At 44.4% G+C, this 22,664-nt stretch overlaps 1 protein-coding gene across 1 annotated transcript in view; it reads left to right on the top strand.

Annotated features, from left to right (window-relative positions):
• Positions 1 to 22,664, top strand: part of LOC306794381 (A-type potassium channel modulatory protein DPP6-like) — a gene marked incomplete at its 5' end in the record, with an annotated part of 108,345 nt that overhangs the window by 47,731 nt on the left and 37,950 nt on the right. The window contains one exon of the mRNA XM_079292416.1: positions 16,060 to 16,174. Within this exon, the coding sequence (XP_079148542.1) occupies positions 16,060 to 16,174 (115 nt within the window). The remainder of the gene's footprint in view (positions 1 to 16,059; positions 16,175 to 22,664) is intronic.

Below are 22,664 nucleotides of genomic sequence, written 5' to 3' on the forward strand. Positions count from 1 at the left end.
AGTAAAATGACGACAGTGTGCTGGATTGTACAATGTTTTCAAAGGAGAAACATTTATCACAAACATCCAATTCGATTTTTGTTTCGAGCATGCTGTTGCTGTCCAACATGAGTTTTCGTAGGACAATCTGCCTTCTCTCCCAATTGCTGGTATTAATAAAGTATTTGTATTACTGCACTGTTTGAGTTGTGAGGAGTGCCGCTCAAACTGAAATCTGTTTTGAATCATGCAACGCCTCGCTGTTGTCAGACTTAAATCGCTGTTGAATGATGGCTTCTTTGATGACACCGCCTGCGATTGAGAACGTTTTTTGTTTTGTGGCGGGAATTGCATTTTGCACTCAGAAGGACATTTTCACGCTGCCATTTTGAGGAGCATGACGACTCAACAGCCTCCCGCTTTATTCCCGGAGATTTCACCGGGAGCGCTGCCTGAATGCAGACTGCGTCTGGATGGTAAAACAAGGTGTGTTGGCCACACGGACCTGAGAGGCGACGGGGAAGATGCATCTCCTGAACACATCACTGTGTGTGTGTGTGTGTGTGTGTGATTCTGAGGGGCTGGATGTAATGGTCTTTCCTGCCCATTGCAGTGGCAACATTGATTTTGAGAGAATGGCTTGTGGGCTGGCTGGTTCAACAAGCTATTAGATTTTAGTGCAAGCCTTTTCATTCAAGGGCATGACCAAACTAAATTCCTACCGGACTAAATCAGAAGAAGTGCTGCATTTATAGCATCAGATGGCTACAAAACCATTACATTGACCACCAGCGTCCCGGCTTGGTGCGAGGCTTTCTGCATGTTTATGCTGCATAACCTACACGGACCTTATCGCTTATGAAACGGCCTTTCTTTAATCGACAACAACGCATGTTTGAGTGTCAACACCCACCCTCCAATGTTCAGTGTGTCGTTTCCTCCAGTTTAGAAATCCAGCCGACAGCTACGCTGCAGAGGCTTAATCCATCTTCATGAGATCGATGCTTTCTTTTGTGCGTAGAGAAATAGTTTGCTCTGTTCCTCTCGGGCAGTGCGTTTGGCGACTTGGTTGACAACTCTCCAATAAGTTGATGGCGAGCCTTTGTGCTCTCAGGGACAGTTGAATGGATTTAAAAGTTCACGTTCTATCATTTCACTCATGATTATCTCTGTTTTTTTCCTGCTGGCGCTGTCACAGCGGTGCTTAAAGGTGCCAAGTGCTTCATTTTTTAAAAACTGCCCGCTAACCAACTTCATCACGGTCAACGGCAGGAAATACATTTTACAACTCATTACAACTCTTTTTTTTTTTTTTAACCTCAAATCTGATCGTCACATGTTTAAAAAGCATACTCGGCATAAAGCTTTGAGTTAGTTTTGATTACAATTACTTTACATAAGGTCTAATTATTTGGACGATAGAGCTGTAGATAGTTTTACTTCCCCGTCTGGCTGGTGTTATGAGTGACACTAACTTACATGTGTACCCGAATGTGAAGCAATTAGGGCTGGCCAAAGGTAAATGTGATTAAGCCACAACATGAAGTTGTAAATGTATTCGGTCAAGTAAACTCACCTTTATTGAATTACAACTTCTCCGCTCTAAGTTTAAACAGTGCTATTGCAGTCTGGCATAATTAGATGACAAATTGACGAAGCAGAATCGATAGCTTCACCCTGTAGCCCTCCACTTCATCCACTATCGGCTCCGGTCTAAGAGGCATTCCGCATGAACTAAAACCTTGTTAGCCTGATTTTCTGTGCATATTGACATCCGCGCTCACACGGGCGCATCCAATCCCCCGCAGGCTTCATTGTAATTGAATGGCATGCGTAAAACTCCATCTCAGACTCTCAAACTGCAGCTTTGCTCCTCTACCCTCCTTACACCTTCAATTCATCACCTACCCCGCAATTCTCCTCGCACCACTCTGCTCCTCTTTATTGTAGTAAAGGAGGAGAGGAGGAGAGTCACACACCCAAACCTAATGACTCGAGACTCTTAGATGTCTGACGATATACTTTTGAGGCTACAGTATCGTGCTTCAGTCTGAGAGAGCAAGAAACGGATCTCCTTCTTCATCCTCCACAAAGCCTGCATTTGAGATAAAAGTACACATTATAGGTGAAGTCATTGTCCTCCTGAATATTATACCATAATACATGAGCCACTCTTTATTCGTGCATCATCGATACAATCTTTCTGATCCTTCTGATTTTGTTGACAAAAGTTTGAAAAATGTCTCGTTTGTCAGCGTTGAAAACAAACTTCAGGATTGTTCTGAAATACGAGTATATTCGAGCATATTTTGCTTTTAAAACCTTTTGGTTGATGTCAGTGACAGATCACGGTCGTGGTTAAAGTTAGAGAAAGCCTTTATGGTTAAAATACAACTGCAGTGTAAACCCATCCGTTGAAAAATACACGCACCAAATTCTCTAAAGCTCACTCATTAACACTTAACATTAACACTTAGCATCCAGTGTTAATTCTAAGCTACACCAATCGCCTCCCAGATCAGGAGCTATATCTAAATAATTAGAGCCATCTAACTGTCGGAGAGTATCTTTCAAAATAGTTTTAAACGCATTGTTTGTCTGGTGAGAAGAGTCCCAGAGCCTCTTACACTGTGAGCGGCCCTTTACTGACACATTATCTTCATTATAAAAAGATTGACCACCGCTTCCGTCTCCCTGCTCAGATTGGATGCACCCGCGGGCGCTAATGCACACATTCTTCTGCTCTCCGACACACTCGTAGGAGACACACCATCGACCTTTCTTTCCACTGTAGCTTGACAGGAGAGCAAACTGCTCATTGCTTGTCAGAGAAGAGAGCACTTTCTCTGGGCTATTTTCAGGGGGAGGCAGCAGCCAGCTGGAGGGAGGAGGGCAGAGATAGGGAGAGGAAGAAAGGGGAGCAGAGCATCTTTTTCATGGAAAAATCAATTGTCTCTTGGTACATTTTCCACCTGATTCCTCATGATGTTAATTTAAAACAAAAAGGCTGCATCACACTGAGAAGACACTTAGTTGTTGTCGTTTTTTTGTTTGTTAGATTGTGTGACTTGAGCTTTGCAGTACATCTTGTCTCCTGGCTAATTATGCTAATTATGCTTATCTTCAAATAGAATGTCTGTGAGGTGGAGGGCTATGTTGTGTGAGTCACACCGTCATCAGTCTGCATCTGGTCAACTCTACTGTCTGACAATCTGCGAGCCTCGGTATCAGGGCCTCGTTATCTGTGGCCCACGAAGCGTGTCCGTCAGAGCCGAATGCCTCCGACCGACAATTGCCGCGATCAGCGACTGGTTCATTGGTTGCTTTCGCTTGGGACTTATCCGTATTTCGGCGCATTCTCCTTGCCGGTAATTGGAGTCTCGAGCTTTGTATACGGAAAGGCAACGTGGAGAGACTGTATTAAACTGTACTGATGGGAGTGGTTGAGCTATTGGCACAGGATGATTATTATGCCTGCTTGTGATTTTCAGCAGCAGTATGATAGGTTGGAGGATGGTGGACTCTGATTTACTGTACCTCGAGTGTATGCTACTGTCAACACCTTTTGTAGATGTAAATCTGGATTTACAAACCTTGTGAAACGTCTTTGCACTCTAGTTGCCTCTTATACCTTCACAGATTTCTGAAGGTGAATTCTTCTTTTCTTTTCTGTAACATTCTTTTCATCTCTGGCACAAAAAGAAAAGCACAGATTACCAAATTCCAACCGTGACTTCTTTCACATAGAGTCCCACCAGCATGTATTTAAAACACGCAGCTTGACAAAGCAGAATTTGAAACATCATTACGAATCGGAACATTACATAAAAAGCTGATCTGTTACAGGAATTATGAATTGCAAACTTCTTCTTTTTTGTGTTTCTTAGTCATAGCTTGTAAATAAACACCAAATCGTGTAAATTTACAACTTGCAACTGTGAGATCCAAAGCATGCTGCATACGGAGCAGTGTTTTGAGACATGATTTGATGTGTGATGTGTTTGGAGGATACTGAGCATGTACAGCAGATGGACAGAGGATTTTGCCGCCGGAGTGGTTTTAGATGTCTCTCTGGACTTTTTTGCTTCTCCCTGCGTGACATGTATCGTGATTGCGACCCTCTCTAATGGCTTTGAATCAAAACAAACCACAGCCTGTGTTGTACACGAAGACGCACACCACAAACTCCACAACCACCTTCCACATCTACAGGTTTCATACTTATGTGTGTGACGTTCCAGTAAGATCAAAGGAGGCTTATCAGGAAAACAGCAGCAGGAAAAATAAAATGTTTTCGAGATTAGAAGTTACACGACACAACTTTTCTTTTTTTGCCTCTTGGCGGCAGGAAGTGTGTCTGTAGTCCTGCTCTTCTCCTTCTCAGCTGGTCAAGTTCATGCCGCGAAAACGTGATGAGCTGTCTACCTTCAAACGGCATGTATCCAGAGACTGGTCTGGCATCTGTAAAACCTCCACAGGCAGTGAGGCACCAACACATCCTGCTTTTGTTATAGCCGTCCTCTTCTTTCCTTGTTTCTCTGGTTGAAGCAAACAAGCTGCTGCATAACGCAAACGGATCATTTCCTGTTGCTGCACATTAGAACCTGATAAAACACGGGCTGGCTTTAATTGTTAAGCAGTCACAGGAAATGCAATGTATTACCATGGTCAGCGCTTACCGCAGTCATTCATCAAAAATGGGTCTGGAAAAACTCTTTTTTTTTAACAGCAGATTAGCTTTAAGGTTTAATGTTTTTTACAGAAATGAAAAATGACGGAGTAGCCACAGTGAGCTGTCAGATGAAGAGCTGGAGGCAACAGGCTGCTCACCTCCAACCCTCTCAGCGAGGTAACCAACTTAACTGAACGCTGCTGGAGAACTACTCGTGCCATGAGAGGTTTGAATGGGTCGGTCCACCGACAATGCCGAATGAAGAGGAAGTTGTCCTTTGCCTGACATCTGGCCAGGCAGTTAGTTTTGGTTTTCCACTCAGGTTCTGAGATAGCTCTGTCAGACGTTGGTGGATTGTTCACAGTAACAGGGGACACTGTTGAGCTTTTATCGTTGTTGCTGCTGAAGTTGATGAGCCGGACAGTAATCACGCACATGTCCCGTTAGTCGGCTGTAATGATCCATGAAGCATTTTATCACAGTGGTTATGTAGAAACCACAACAGGCCTGAAGTGACCTGATGGACACGCTCGCTCTATAACCTCGTGCTTTCAGCCATGTTGGAGTTTGTCACGTCTCGTCTCAACGGTGGCTTTGGAGAGTTGATATTGCTCGTGAACGCATTAATGTCTCCGTGATGCAAGAACTGCCCTGACCTTGAATTTGCTGTTATTTGTACGCTGCTAATTGCTCGCTGGACCATTGTGCCAATAGATGTGGTCGCTAGGCAATGTGTGACGCAAGCGCAACGCCTGTACAGTTTTAAGCGACAAACAGCAATTAGCCATTTGTGATTTTGTTGAAGGAACGTACGAACGACTCGGATACAAAGGAAACAAGTGAGCTCAAAGCACAGCTCGCTTATACTGCACATACAAAAAGCACTTTGTACTATACGTGCATTCATCCTCTGTTGAGTGCAGAAGGCTGTAATAACTGCTAAGAGTCCAGCAGTAGAACATTTTCTTCAGATCGAGTTGATTTCAGTCACACATGACGGACACGTGCTCATGTAACATGTAGCTATACGGTGAAGTGAACGCTGAGCACAAAATAATACAATCATTGGATAGATATAGCGCTTAATTAAAGCTCTGTTGAACTAGTAAGTCGCCACTCTTACATGCAAAGCGCACACTCCCAATTTCAGCTGAACGGCACGAACAATTGGTGTTGCAGCAGCAACAACAGGTGGCCAGATTGATGGTGAGTGGTGAATTACTTTTTAGGGTTGAAACAAAGCCAAACAAAAAGGCCACACAAGCAAAGTTGATGGATGGAAATGGCTCGCGTGTACCCGGAGACTTTATCACAGGTGTTGTGTTATTCTGAATGAATTTCCTCGAGGGTCCACTGGGCCACTGTGGAGAACTTGGTGAGTGTATTTGAACGTCCACTGGGCGGTCACTGGGATGCTGTAGTGCTGTGGTCACTGGGACGCTGTAGTGCTGTGGTCACTGGGATGCTGTAGTGCTGTAGTCACTGGGATGCTGTAGTGCTGTAGTCACTGGGATGCTGTAGTGCTGTAGTCACTGGGATGCTGTAGTGCTGTAGTCACTGGGATGCTGTAGTGCTGTAGTCACTGGGATGCTGTGGTCACTGGGATGCTGTAGTGCTGTAGTCACTGGGATGCTGTAGTGCTGTAGTCACTGGGATGCTGTAGTGCTGTAGTCACTGGGATGCTGTAGTGCTGTAGTCACTGGGATGCTGTAGTGCTGTAGTCACTGGGATGCTGTAGTGCTGTAGTCACTGGGATGCTGTAGTGCTGTAGTCACTGGGATGTTGTAGTGCTGTAGTCACTGGGATGCTGTAGTGCTGTGGTCACTGGGATGCTGTAGTGCTGTAGTCACTGGGATGCTGTAGTGCTGTAGTCACTGGGATGCTGTAGTGCTGTAGTCACTGGGATGCTGTAGTGCTGTAGTCACTGGGATGTTGTAGTGCTGTAGTCACTGGGATGCTGTAGTGCTGTAGTCACTGGGATGCTGTAGTGCTGTAGTCACTGGGATGCTGTAGTGCTGTAGTCACTGGGATGCTGTAGTGCTGTGGTCACTGGGATGTTGTAGTGCTGTAGTCACTGGGACGCTGTAGTGCTGTAGTCACTGGGACGCTGTAGTGCTGTGGTCACTGGGACGCTGTAGTGCTGTGGTCACTGGGACGCTGTAGTGCTGTGGTCACTGGGACGCTGTAGTGCTGTGGTCACTGGGATGCTGTAGTGCTGTGGTCACTGGGATGCTGTAGTGCTGTAGTCACTGGGATGCTGTAGTGCTGTAGTCACTGGGATGCTGTAGTGCTGTGGTCACTGGGATGCTGTAGTGCTGTAGTCACTGGGATGCTGTAGTGCTGTAGTCACTGGGATACTGTAGTGCTGTAGTCACTGGGATACTGTAGTGCTGTGGTCACTGGGATGCAGTAGTGCTGTAGTCACTGGGACGCTGTAGTGCTGTAGTCACTGGGATACTATGGTCACTGGGATGCTGTAGTGCTGTGGTCACTGGGATGCTGTAGTGCTGTAGTCACTGGGATGCTGTAGTGCTGTAGTCACTGGGATACTGTAGTGCTGTGGTCACTGGGATGCTGTAGTGCTGTAGTCACTGGGATGCTGTAGTGCTGTAGTCACTGGGATGCTGTAGTGCTGTAGTCACTGGGATACTGTGGTCACTGGGATGCTGTAGTGCTGTAGTCACTGGGATGCTGTAGTGCTGTAGTCACTGGGATGCTGTAGTGCTGTAGTCACTGGGATGTTGTAGTGCTGTAGTCACTGGGATGTTGTAGTGCTGTAGTCACTGGGATGCTGTAGTGCTGTAGTCACTGGGATGCTGTAGTGCTGTAGTCACTGGGATGCTGTAGTGCTGTGGTCACTGGGATGCTGTAGTGCTGTGGTCACTGGGATGCTGTAGTGCTGTGGTCACTGGGATGTTGTAGTGCTGTAGTCACTGGGACGCTGTAGTGCTGTAGTCACTGGGACGCTGTAGTGCTGTGGTCACTGGGACGCTGTAGTGCTGTAGTCACTGGGATACTGTAGTGCTGTGGTCACTGGGATGCAGTAGTGCTGTAGTCACTGGGACGCTGTATTGCTGTAGTCACTGGGATACTATAGTCACTGGGACGCTGTAGTGCTGTGGTCACTGGGATGCTGTAGTGCTGTGGTCACTGGGATGCTGTAGTGCTGTAGTCACTGGGATGCTGTAGTGCTGTAGTCACTGGGATACTGTAGTGCTGTGGTCACTGGGATGCAGTAGTGCTGTAGTCACTGGGATACTGTAGTGCTGTGGTCACTGGGATGCAGTAGTGCTGTAGTCACTGGGACGCTGTAGTGCTGTAGTCACTGGGATACTATAGTCACTGGGACGCTGTAGTGCTGTGGTCACTGGGATGCTGTAGTGCTGTGGTCACTGGGATGCTGTAGTGCTGTAGTCACTGGGATGCTGTAGTGCTGTAGTCACTGGGATACTGTAGTGCTGTGGTCACTGGGATGCTGTAGTGCTGTAGTCACTGGGATGCTGTAGTGCTGTAGTCACTGGGATGCTGTAGTGCTGTAGTCACTGGGATACTGTAGTGCTGTAGTCACTGGGATACTGTGGTCACTGGGATGCTGTAGTGCTGTGGTCACTGGGATGCTGTAGTGCTGTGGTCACTGGGATGCTGTAGTGCTGTGGTCACTGGGATGCTGTAGTGCTGTAGTCACTGGGATGCTGTAGTGCTGTAGTCACTGGGATACTGTAGTGCTGTGGTCACTGGGATGCTGTAGTGCTGTAGTCACTGGGATGCTGTAGTGCTGTGGTCACTGGGATGCTGTAGTGCTGTAGTCACTGGGATGCTGTAGTGCTGTGGTCACTGGGATGCTGTAGTGCTGTGGTCACTGGGATGCTGTAGTGCTGTGGTCACTGGGATGCTGTAGTGCTGTGGTCACTGGGATGATGTAGTGCTGTAGTCACTGGGATGCTGTAGTGCTGTAGTCACTGGGATGTTGTAGTGCTGTAGTCACTGGGATGCTGTAGTGCTGTAGTCACTGGGATACTATAGTGCTGTAGTCACTGGGATGCTGCAGTGTTCATAACACATGAAATGACCCATCAATGTCCTGCTCCTCACATCTCCAGAGAAACCGTGACTGCTCTTACAAGTGAAGTAGCTGCCCCCAAGCGGTTGATGTTATTCTCTTGCAGGATAGAGGTGAAACCAAGTGTTTTTTGAACAATATTCATCTTATTTTAGAAAAGAAAAATACATTTTTCATTGTGAGGGCACTTCAGCCAAACATTATGCCAGCGATAAGAGGCTGGAAGTCTATTCTTTCTACATGAGTGTTCACATTTTTGTCGCAGAAAGCGATAAAAAACAGCAGGCCAGAATACATTAGCCCGGGTAAACATCGACGCAAGCAGCAGCCTCTTTTTATTAGACCCCTGCGCCTGGAAGCAGTGGGTTGTGGGGCATTTCATTTCCAGGAAGCGAGCGCGTCTGCCGGTGCATATTGTTTCCGTGACGGCAATTTATTTTTGCTGGAGGCTGATGGATAAGAACAGAAGGAAAGATACTTTTCAGTGAATCCTGAGAGATGCAGCACTGCCGCCGGGCCGCACTGAATACCAATCGCTCTGGGTGTGGGCCGAGGGACATGCAGTGAAATCCTCCTGCCCGGCTTTCTCTCTGGTTTTCTGTATCCTCCCCAACTCTCCTCCTCCACGGCGGCTCAGATGACTTTCTTGTTAGTTTGCAGCTGGAAAGTTTCCATGCAGAATGCTTCACAGGCTGGTACACGCTGTCGAGTAAGCCTGAGCAGCAAACACGCGTCTCATAGAGTAACTTGAGCGGCTACAGAGTGCTACAAGAGAGGAGCACGAATGAGTCCTTAGACCAGGAAATGAGTCTGCACTTTAAAGTTGTTTTCACATTATTTTAATGTAAAAATTAAGACGATTTTAACGTTCTGTTCTGTGGTATAAAATATGTCAGTAATTACCACTCTGGTCAATTTTGAAGCTTTTACGTGTCTTTAAAAAAGGCGTTTGCTAACAAGGGGCTACATGAGAATACATAACGTCATCAAACCAGCTTTTACTTGCAGAAAGTATAACCGAGGCCTAAAAGTTTGGGCTGTTTCTTTGTTAGAAGTAGAAGATAGAAAAGTGCCCAAATCCATCTTTTTTGCAATGGTCATATTAGTTTTGAAAAGCTATTAGACTACAATACAGACTGCTTATTTTGTTGTTCAGCTATGTGGACTTGTTGTCAACATTCTTTTGTTTTTCTGTTATTCTTTGAGTGGTAGTACTTTTATTGTACACTTTTTTGCCCTTATTTGACCGAAGAGATCGAGGAACCACGGGCGCAGAGAGAAGGGAGGTTTCCGTGCTGCATCCTTTAGAGGCTGGTCATTTACGATCTTGTTCTCATTGGATAATTGACTGAGACACAGGCACCCTGTCTTGCATATCGAGTATAAGTATGCTGTGCTTTTAACCATTCTGTTCAACACCCTGATAAAAGCCGTGTGCTGAGCCACGCTGATTGAATGAAGCACAGTCACTTTCAACAAGTCCTTTAACTGTTGCCAAGTTATCTTTTCTCATTTGCTTCTTTGTGTCTCGAGCACCTACTCGACTGATGGGGCACACTCTTTGTACAACTGAAGTTGACAGAAGAATTAGCCACTAATTACCTACAGAGCATTAAATTGTCTGTACATTCTGTGTCAATAGGAATTAGTGTATACGTGACTTGTAGAAGGTTACCCAGCCAAACAGAATAAAAGATGAATGAGCTGATTTGACTGCGAGGGTACAAACAATGGCCTGAACTGTCCTTTTATACACATGAAGTGTAGTTTAACACGTACGATTCTCTTTCTAAAGTCGAGTGAGGCTGAAAAGCCTGAAAGCGATGCCATTGACTTCAGCTACAGAGCTTATTTCACTGACGATCCATGGAGACCCAGTTTAAGTCAGAGGTCTGGGACTTGCTCGTGCCTCAGGGAGACGGCACATCACACAGGTAGTCACTTCAGATACTCCGCTAATGATATGCCTGAGCATTTCCTGTTGCTACCTTTGAATATGAATGTGTCATTAAAGGTAGCAAGGAAGGCTGTCCACACAATTCATAATTTTCTACCTGCATGGTGGTCTAAGCACAATGGTCTAGACCCCCCCCCCCCCCCCCCCCAGCTGTTATTTATATTTGAGATGAAGGGAAATCTTTGATTCGGCTGAGCCACAGTAACGTTTGCGGATACATTTAGCTTCCCCCTGACAGATGTGTAGACACATACTGCCACAGGAAAAGTGATGAAATGATTGTTCTCGTTTCCTGAAGAACACTTATGTGTGCAGTGCTGACAAAAATAGAAAAATAAAGATTCATGCATCAGGGCCGGGCCGTAAACACTTTCCCCTTGTGTGTGTGTGTGTGTGCCGCATCGCTTGTTTAGCCATGTCGTGCTCATCTACAGCTATAGGGGATGCTCAACGATAAAAACAACTCTCATCTCCAGTTTCCATAGTGACGAGGGAAACGATGAGATGAATTGCCTCTATGGATCGGCTACTTGCATGAAAATGGGCAATTTGCCCATAGCTCCTCAGAAATCAAGTGTAAAGTCAACCCTGTCGTCTAAATCAGTACGTTCCCTTGCAGCCAAACTGCACCGTCAATTACCTCGAGGGAAACATATTTCCTCCTGGATTACGGTCGCAGTTTGAAGCAGTTTTATACACATGGTTGTAAATTTTAAACAGAAGAAAACAAAATGAATCCATTGGGTTCGGGCAACAGAATATATGTTTTGGTAAGAAGACTTAATGGTTTGGCACAAAATATGAAATTGAAACAGAATTGCAACAAGAACGTGGTTCGATTTAGGTACCGAAAGGTTACTTTTAGGCAGCTACTGGTTATGTTTGGACAACATATGTATTTGATTCACACGGGACACAAACGGTGTACAACGGTGGACCTGTCACCACCTTGACCTGCTCTGCATTTGAAACGTGTTACATGAAAAGCAAAGGAAATATGTTTCCACTGAAACATATTTCAAAATGCATTGTCACTGTATGTATGGGAACATCATTTTTAAGAGACATGTCGGGAAAAGTAGATACATTATGAGTTATGGGATTGGCAGTGGTAATTGGTTCCAGGTGGACTCATCACATATGCAACTTCTATCAGGATAAACATTCCTTCAGGTTTCTTCCCACGATGTTACGGCAGCTCCGTGCCACGCTCACGGACTCATCCTCTGGCGGAGGGTGTTATGTGCTATTTTACAGAGATGTGATTTAGTGCAAACTCTGCAGAGAGAGGTCAGCTGGCGGTGGCGCCCTCCCACCATCTCGCTAATGGACTGCAAGAGATTCACTCACAAATCAAACGAACCAGGCGGAAGATGCCCAAGAACAACACACACACACACACACACACACTGACCAGTTGGAAATGAGTTCTCCTGCCGTGAGTAATAAACAAGGCAGCTTGTTTGTGGACAGCCCTACTCCCGCTCCATGTTGTATGACAACGACATTGTTCGATTGGGTTTGGACTCAATCACATTGCCGTCGATGTTCATCGACCTGTGAAGCGCGGAGCAGGAAGAGGCGCTTGATTTAGAAATCTTTTACTCAAAGATTAAAAGTCTGACTGAGAAAGGACGCAGGAGGAAATCCATCTGTCCCTAAAACCACTTCAACAACCGTAGAGGATTTTGATTTGAGATTAATCTGCTCATATTTTTTGCAAAAACGAAGTTCGCTTGAGGATGATCAAAGAAGCAAAGATTCCAAATCCCTCGATTTGACGAATGCAATCACATCTCTGTGAAAATGGGCTGAAATTACATCTGCGCTGTGTTTTCTTCTGGAGAATTTAAGTATATGAAGACGGGAAGTCAATGTAATTAAAACTACAAGCATGGAGTATGTTTATATAATCATTAATCTCAACCAGTCAACTGTTTGTGAAGCAGTTTTAGTATATCATTATATTAAAATGACATTTGTTTTATTGTTTTATTTCCAAAATGACACGCATATTTAAGTTTAAAAATGTCAGCAGTTGCTCTTGTCAACTTGTGTTGCTCAGCGTTGTATCAGACAACATCAGAGCTGTCATGCTGAGAGACATCGCTCTAATTATTTTATGATTTGCATCCGATGTCGGAGAGTCTGCACCCAACGCGCGGTTACAGATTTGATCCACTTCGATGCCAACTGGTTTCTGCTAACAGCATGTGCCATCGTGTGTCTGTCAAAGCGTCAGTGAGCGAGCCGCCGAACCCCTGGCTGCTCGTCGCTCTGGATGAGTGCATGAATTAAAAAGCTGTCTGACTCATTGCAATCTGTTGCTTTAACTGTAGCAGAACAAATACGCTGTTCTTTGCTGCAGTCCGTTGACGTTCCCTCTCCGTGCCTCCATGGTGTGTTCAGGCTTTCTAGAAGTCCCCTGTACTGTCTCTTTCTACGACTCCACCGGTGTTGTGCATTATGACGCATGCCTCATGACAATGTGGTACTTTATGTAACACAATTGACTTTCTGTATTGTATAATTAAACCGATGGAAATGTGCATGAACGTGCAGAAAATGAAAAAAGGAAGACATGCACACGGGCCCTTATTTATACAGCAGATACTCTGCATGCTTTAGCTCTAGTACTGTTCATTGAGAATCAGAATTAATGACCTGTACCATTACTAACACTGAAGCCCAGAGGCATTGTCATCTCCTCCTCGGTGAGAGCGCATGTAGCTTATACGCTTGCACAAAGTCTTTTAGTTTGAGCTATTAAAGCGACAATGGAAGATGGGCCGAGCCTTCATTTCCAGTTTAGCATCTCATAAAGGTAGCTCAAATGGAGCAGTTACTCACGCTATACAGCCTTTCTCATGGCTCGTTCTTCGTTAAAATGACGACTTTATTTTCTCTTCAAAATTGACTTTAGTTTCCGTTTTTTGAATATTTTTGCCATTATATTTTGTACAATTTTATTTCCGGCTTACAATCTCATACAAAAGCAATTCAAAGCTATTCAACTTTTTTTAAAGGTTAAAGCAGACATGCAACACAGGAAGTGTTGGCAGAAATGTCTTTTATTTGTTCCTCAAGGAAGACGGTGCTGCAGTTCCGCAGGTTCCGCAATTCAGCAGGTGCTTTGGGTAGTGAATGCTCCATTGCCATATTTAGAATTAGATGGCAGGAATTAATCCCGGTTGATAAACTGTCAACATGCCAGATATATCATCAGAGTTTTATAGCTCAGGATCTGAGAGTCCATTCTGTAATGAGCAGGGAGGCAGTGCAGACGTTTGAGAGCCAATGGACCTCATTCATCGATGTTTTCTTTCATTTGTTCTTAAGAAAGGTCCGTAGAAAAGTCGACATCAGATTTGTGACGTGTTCTTGAACCACAGAAGTGTTGGTAAATTGAAAGCTCGTGCCAGTTGATCCTATTCAGCGTAGATGCACTCCCTGGCAATCGCCATGAAAGGACATGAGGCTGCAGGGCCGTGTGCACACCCAGAAATGGAAAATACATTTTTTGATAATTAAAGTCAAGAATGTCCAAACACAAGTCCAAAGAACGTGGAGCACTGGACTCCAAATATGAAAAACAACTTATGATAGTCGAATAGTTGTGAAGTGGAGGTACTTCTGCAGTGGTGGATATAAAATGGCACTAAAAAGATGCATGGGATGCTCTTACATGTGGAGTTTGTGGAGTGTTCGTTGTCAAAAGACCATGATGCTTTGTAGAACAATGAAAATAATTCACAGAAAAACAATCAAAGATTTTGTTTTTGTTTTTGCACAAACATGTCATCGCTGAACTGTGTTCTAGAGTCTGTGTAGAATCCCAAACAATAACCCTGATGAGCAGCTGTGAGTGGTGCAACAAGGGCTGAGCAGGCTTTTTGGAGCTGGGCTTCGCCTCCCGGGCTGCATTCAGGCTGCCCTACCTTATATGGGTGAAGGTGGAGCTTGGATGGTGGCTGCATTTTGAATGAGCTGAAGCTACTGAATGGCTTTTATGTTGCGGTAACAGTCTGCATGACAAGTCCCCTCTTTCTGATTGGTTGAACTCGTCAATGCTTTCGGCTCGATGGATCTGGAGGTGCTGGATTACGTTGGTCGTGCTGTATCTCGTGATGCTCCCGCCACCCCTGCAAACATTGGCTGTGCACATGTTGCGAGTAACAACTCGTTGGCGTGTACCAAGTGTGAAATACCGAACAGCTGACATGTTTGTCGTTAGCTCCCTCAGCTACTTTATGTGTGTAATCAGACGTAAACACAGTATTTAATCCAATAGACCAGTCCCATTGGCACAAAACCCTTGACTGAGCTTGTTTGTAGTTTGTTTATTGATCTGTTCATTTTGCAGAAATCAATCCTGAACACCTATTCCTCCATTTGTTAACAAAAAAAAGAGTAACTGTGATAGAGATATTTGGTTCTTTATTGTGAACAAGTTTTTTAACAATACTGAAAGTCAACACAGCAATACACAACACACACACAGGCCCCGGCAGAGGCTATAACTAATGTAATGAATATGTGTAATGGGCAGTCTGGTAAATAGCCCCGCTCTTATCTGCCGGCTAATGATGTCTTGAGCTCCCTTCAATTAAGGTGGGAACGAGGTCACTAAAAGGTTTTCTTCGTAGCTCAGCCATTCAGCTGCGTTAAAGCCTCAGCGTGTATTTATTAACGCTCCAGCCACAGGTCGAAGCACACGCTGTGCTTGCTGCTTTCTATCCTCTGTAAACTCATTCAGAACTTATTAATCCTCCACTCGTAATGTGGGCTCGGGACCCCCCCCCCATTTGTGGTTCTACTTTGTTATGTGACATTTTCATTCTTCAGAATCAAGTGTTCACTCATGACAATGTTGAAATGAAATTTGTTTCTGGGCAGAAGAATCCCCTCCGGCTTACTTGCAGCTCTCCGTCGTGTTTCCTGACTCTTCTCTCTGCTGTTGCCGAGCTTTTGTCAAGCGTGCGATTCACCAGCGTGTCCTGGGCTCCATTTGTATCTGTCACATTCGTTTGGGGTTGATGGCTGCTGATGCTGGGCTCATTAAGACCCCCCCCCCTCTCCTGGTGCTGCTGCTGGTGCTAGCATGTCTCCTTGAGAACCGAGATACTGCGACTGACTCACGTTCGTCCTTGACTGACACCCACATCGCTCCTTTTTCAACAGTCTGCCATTCACACCTCTGATTCTTTTTTTCTTCTTTGGTCTCATTTCTCTCTTTTGCTCCTTTCCCACGTCACCCACATTGATCTTTTCAATTGTTCTTTCATTCTGTCCTCGTCTTTTGTAAGTCGTGCCCTGATTGGCTCACAGCAGTCTTTCCTTTGTACTGTTTCTGACCGTGTCTTCTCCCCTCCTCTCTGTGTCTCTCTGCAGGAGCTGGTGGGCAGTAACCCTCCGCAGAGGAACTGGAAGGGAATAGCGATCGCCCTCCTTGTCATTCTGGTCATCTGTTCGCTGATCGTCACCTCCGTCATCCTGTTGACACCAGGTACACGCCGCAGGCCGAGGGAGGGGGGGGATCACTCCACTACGCACCACGCATCTCTCTGTTCACACGCCTATTATTATGCACAGACATGCCCGTGAGGTTTCACGATCAACAGTGACGCGTGTATGTCAGTGTATCTGCCCTTGTGTCCGGTCCGTAGCGCTCACGCAGTGTTTGCAGTGTCACCAGCTGTGATGACCCAGTTATCTGGCCACGCTTTTCCGCTGCAACGGACACATTCAGTGTGCATTTTGCGCAACATTGCTTTCTTCATGAACGCGTCCCCGTCTGGCTCCCTTACTGAGTCCTTCTTTTCACCGCGCACTTTGCTTTTTTCTCCCTGGACTACAATGTCCTTAGTGATTTGAAGGCGTCTTAGTTTCATGTCGGAGTGTTTTTTTTGTTGGCACATTTACATGAAAGTTGAATCGATCGGCCATCTGTGCTGCCAGAGCCAAATCCGTCAATACAACTGCCGGTGTGTGTGCTCTATAATTCAGTTACAAAGACAGTCATCACTGTTCCCTTGTTTATGAATTTGTGACATGTTGCAGTTCCTGTTTCCCGAGGAGGTCGGGGCCGTAGTGGCAAAGCAGAGGTTTGCTAATGTAAACCAAATTCAATGATGTGTCTTTCTACATCATCCTTAGAGATCCAGACAGGTGTCGGAGATGAAATGCTACTTCAGCTACATTTGACTGCTTGTATAATTGATGAAAAAGTAGCCATGTGCAGTGATATAGAAAATCGTTGTTGAAAGATTGACACTTCTAGTTGTAGTTAATCATTGGAACTTAAGATCTACCTCGCCCAGGACACCCACTGGTGTGAACTGTCGGCCTGGGGCGGTTCCAGGTTTGGTCTTTGGTGCTTTAGTGTGCTCCCGACTTTGTGGCAACAGTTTTTGTATCTTAAGTAAAGGCCCCCCGAGCACAGAGTCAGGACCACAAAGAACACAGAGCCCTGACCTCATCCCAAAACCTTTGGGATGAAGCGGTACGCTGACTGCGAGCCAGGCCTTATCGCCCAACATCAGTGGGCTCACTAATGCTCTTGTGGCTGAATGGGAGCAAATCCCTGCCGCCAAGTTCCACAATCTTGTGGAAATCCTCCCAAGAAGAGGAGAAGTGGAGGCTGTTTTAGCAGCAGAGTAATGCATAGATTTAGTTGATCAAAAATCACATATGAGGGGTATTTATGGGCAGCCATGAAGAGTATGTTGAATATCATCCCTTCTTGAGCCGCTGGACCTTCTGCACAATGCACATCTCAGTGGTTTTGATCTAATAACTGAAGTCATGACTTTGGATTGCACTTGGTGTTCGTAAAAAAACTAAAATGTCCCAAATCTTTGTATGCACACGTGAATGGAGGGAACATTTCTCCTTTTGAGAAGAACTGTGAATAAACCACAGTGATGTGGCTTTCCTTAACTATGTGCTCAACATCTTGAATCATACTTGATTGTATGATTGTGAACAAAATGGTGAGTGTGGGAAGAAGGCCTTTCATTCTCACGTGCTCATAACACAACTGTGCGCTTACTGGAGATGTTTAGTTACTGGTTGGCCACTTATCTGTTGGAAAAAGAAGAATTTGCACTTCAACAAACATCTTACCGAGGCAGTTGTGCCACCTTGAATCACCACCTGGAAAATAATTAAAGGCAGGTATTGTAAATGCACCATAATAAAAACCTTTAGAATGAGCTGCTTTCCCATTGAGCATTTCTTTGCAGTGCAAATGGGCCGGGGAAAGAATGGTACATTTTTCCTATTCGAATGCTAATTTCAGCAGTTATTCAGAGCAACTTATTTTGATGTAATTTGACACATCAAGGTGAAACATTTTGGGAACAAGGGCACCTGAAACTGCAAACTGTAGCTGCACGGCTCATGTGAGGAGTTATGAGATAGCGTGTTGCTGCCGGTCAGTTAACAGGGTTTGTTGATGGATGCTCCCCTGCCAGACAGGCAGACATTTCTAACCGCTCCTGACAACCACTTTGTTCTCTCACACACACACACACACACACAGAGTTTTGCTCCCCCACAGAGTTTTGCTCCCCTTTCCCTTCTCTGACAACCTGTGTCTGCTGTAACTGACAGCTCCATATTGCTCAGAGGTTGGTCTGTTCTCTACATCAATACAACTGGGTCAGATGTTCACAGGTATTCCTCAGACTGAGGGATGTCAGGCTGACTGACAGAGTGACACTCGCTGGAACTGTGGGGAGATGACCTGTTTAATTAAATCATTGTGTGCCGCTGAATGCAAGCAGGCACAGAGATCGTTGCACGGAGCCGACGCTGAGTGCGATCCCTCTCATGGCTACTTCTGTAGCATTCGACAAAGCATGGTACGTCGACGCTCGCTATCCCAGTTTTTATTCTTGGCCTCGTTTCGATCATATTCAGGATATGACATGAAATATAGTGCAGGAGTTGATATCACACATAATACAGGTTCCCTGATCACCTGCAGGCTCTGACTCTGGTGCATTCCATTATTTATTTACCAACCTACAAAGACAAGATCTCAGGAATATAAAGTTATGCGATGAAAGAAAATGATCAAAGCATTTTTTTTTACCTATATTATTTATGAATTTTTTATTTATTCATACTGTTCAGGTATGCTTTGTGTGAATTGTATTTCCTAACACATGCTGTTGTAAATAGGGATGCCCCGATTGATTAAGTAAAAAATATGCTGATTAAGAATGCTTTTTAGTCACTGATCGGTTGCTATTATTATTATTATTATTAATCCATTTATATAATAATTATAATAATTATTATAATTATTATAATTGTATTGTTAAATTAAAATAAAGATTGTTTTTTAACTTCTATGAACTGAAAACACCGGTCAATCACAAGGTAGCCACGCCCCTAAAGCATACCCGGCTTTACAGTCTATTTTACTGTAAGTTACGTCTATTTAACGTATCTGACATATTTTCTCCTCGTGCAGTTGATAACGTGAACGTGTGTTGCACATTTAAACATCCAGCAGACACAGAGCAACATTCGCATTCATTTGTCGTCGTGTTTCTGTTCACCTTGTGGATACCGGTCCAATATTGACTGTCCTTTTAACTTTGTATTGGCCTCTAGTTTTATGGTTTATGAATATCCAATTTTAGAATGACATACTTGCAAAAGCACAGTATGATTGGATAGGAACCTTTTCCTTTGTAGCCAACATCGCTGACTTCCTGTATTTAACCGTGTCACTCAAACTTCCTTTTCAAATTGCCGGGTTCAGTGTTCGATCAGAACTCTATTGTATTGAACTGTGTGACATTAGCATATAAACTGCTCATGTGAGCTGACCCTGCTGGGGCCGACGCCTGGCTTTTGTCAGACTAATTCAAAGGTTCTGCCGACGGTCACAGCACTCTGCGAGGGTGAGATAAAGACATACTTAACGGGAAATGGATTTGCCTTTCAGAGATTGTGCTATATATATATAAAGATATCATATTTTATGTAAATTCTCATGTGTATAATCCTCCTCTGTGGTAAATCCATGATTCTGGCTATCATCACTGATTTAAAAAAAAAAATCACCATTTATCCCCTCTAAGCCTCGCCATCTGACGCGAGGCTGCAACTTCCCGTGCACAGTTTAGTTCCCTTGCAGTCTGTAGTCACAGTTTGGTTGACTCTGATAATCACGCTGAAAACTCAAAGGAGGCCGCGAGCAGATGCCTTCAAAGGTGTTTTTGTCCCTCGTGATGAAATCGAGGGAGGAACTGAGAATCAGTCGGTGCCCGTCCATCTGTCAGGCGCAATATGCGGCGCGCTGTTCACACACAGCTGACGTACACATTCGGGAGGATGATGCAAGTCATTGTTGCGTTCTTGCAATTTAAAACCACTTTGATTGGTGAAAAAAGGGGAACTCTGAATTTTGCCAAAAAGTTTTCTTCCCCTACCCTTGAGTCAAAGATATGTTCTCAGACACCACTGATCTCACATGAACTATTAACAGCTTAATACGGGGATTAGATTCATGCCGTCACTGGTCGAGTCTCGTATTAATAAGCTCTCATTTCTTCCATCCTAACACCAGCCAGTGAATTCTATTGAAGCCAAACCAAGACAGTTCAGCCCTGTATCTGGTGGATGAATGAATTAAGTCCTTTCAACTAAATCATTAATTCGTTGAAGGTTTTATAGAAGGCATTCTGAACATTACTATAGCAGCAAACAACAAGATAAACACTGTTCACTTTCTTAAAGAAGTCTTACTTTCAGCCGCATCGTGTTCGCTGTTGTCGATGAAATGCCTGAAGATAAAAAGCAGATAAAGTTTCTAGACAGTGTGGATCAGAGAAGGTATTCTCCATGATCTGTGATTGATATTTTAGATGTTCTTGAGACATTTGGAGTCACTAAAGTGTGGATATTGCTCCTTTTTTCCTGATGTAAGATCTCAGACTCGTTTGATTACGTCCAGTTGTTGAGATCTCACATCGATCCAAAGGCTGACATCATTCTTTTTCCATCAGTGTGTAATGTGATGACGTTAACATGACAAGAGGAAGATGTTCAGTGTCACGTTACGTTGCCAGACTCTTGTCTGAACCGCCCCCGCTTAAAATTAGGGGAAGTGGTCACAGTTGAGCTTCACTACAGAACATTCGCATCTCTAATTTGTGGTTCAGTGGCGCTGTAGCAGTTAGAAAACCTCTCCCTTAGATCCTAGTTTGATCAATCGTTGTGACTTCATCTGGTCAGAGTACGATACGCTGTGTTGGATGATGTTGTTTTTTTTGACCGTGCTACATAAAGCGGTCTGTAAAGCTTGTGGAATTGTTGCACATAGTCCACTCAGGGTTTTCTCACACACTTTTCATCGCTAAACATAATAATGCACTTTGCATTAAAGCTACAAAATCGACTCGTATAATCCAAGTGATGGTGAGCCAGGACAGGTGAGGTAGGGAGGAGGTAGTGGTGGATACCCATCCAAAGAGAACACCAGACTTTCACTCAGGAGGCCGCTGTTCATGTCCTGTGTGAAACCAGAATTTGACTTATTTGTCACGTAACTGAAGTAACGCCACTTTATAACTGAAATTTTTATTTATTTGTTACATTACTTCCCTACTTAAAAAACGCCACTTTTGTATTTGTATTATTTTAACCCAAACCAAGTAGTTTTGTTGCCTAAACACCACAGGGGCTTTCACGTGCACACTAATAGCTCGTGTTGCTGCCCATTTGTAGGAACACGCACGAAAAAAAGGACAAATTATCTTTTTGTTCGATGTCATATAAACCGTTGCATCACGACCAATAGTTTCTAGCCACACGAGCGACGTGGCTCAAGGGATGGTGATGACGGTCGGTCATTCCACGATATCAGCGTTTGAACGCATCATGTAAAAGGTAAAACACATTGCCAGGCAGCCATGTCACACATTTCATGTCTCCACCACTTGATCATTAGATACAATGCCTTACCTACATGGAGTGAAATCACTGGCTGCGTGTTCAAAGCAAAAGCTTTTACCAGTCTTGAGATCCTAGAGTGCAGTGTGATATTTTTAAATGGTCTGCTGAGATGTAAAGTGTATGCCATTATATTTCATTGTCGGCTAAAACATGTAAAATGCATGTTCCAGAATTTTCTCACACTGAGCAATCATAAAACATCCCACCTTATGGACCGTCAAACTCGCCGAGAAGCATTTTCATTATTTCGGGTTTCGATAGAAAGTGTCACACGATGCTGTACCTCCTGATGCTCGGGCCTTTCAACCATGGAAAGAGGAAAGTTGCAAGAGCACTTATTTCTGGTAACTAGTACCTTATTTGATCCCTTATTTTGACAGTGTGTGGCTATCTGCTGGTGTGATCCCATTTCAAGACGGTCTCTAGTTTATACTTCATTAGATATTCGATATCATGAAAGAACAAACATTTATGATGTTGCAGCCACACTAAATGTCACCTGACATATGAAATGACAGCTGCAGCATGTGTGCTGGCAGGTTTAGCAGAGGCATGAAACATCACACATGAGGAAGAGAGTCCTGGAGCTACAATATCACAGCTTTCATCCTCTTCCCGACCAATGTCCATCAACTGCCATGTCCTGTCAATGTGTACCTGTGCAGGGGACAGTTATTGTTTTTGAACTCGATGTTACACGGAAACTTAGGGAAATGAAACTTCTGTCTTAGAATGCTCTTGTAAGAGACACAGAAGCTCCTGGTATATGTTATCCTCCCTCCATGTATCTGGAGGTGAAACGAGTCATATTATGGAGCAGGAAACAGGATATGATGAGCATTGATGGATGAAATTAAGCTGAAATAAATTGCGGGAGGCATCTGCTTTATATACGCTCGTCTGGTCTGATGATGAGGAGCCGCACTAGTCTTGATCGAAGCCCTGTGGGAGTCATGGCAATGCTTTGTTTTACTCCGGTATTTTTCTGTCTCAGCCAGTTTTTATTCTAAAAAATGAACCGT

Source organism: Melanostigma gelatinosum (assembly GCF_949748355.1).
Source record: "Melanostigma gelatinosum genome assembly, chromosome: 20".
Classification (NCBI taxonomy): Eukaryota; Metazoa; Chordata; class Actinopteri; order Perciformes; family Zoarcidae; genus Melanostigma; species Melanostigma gelatinosum.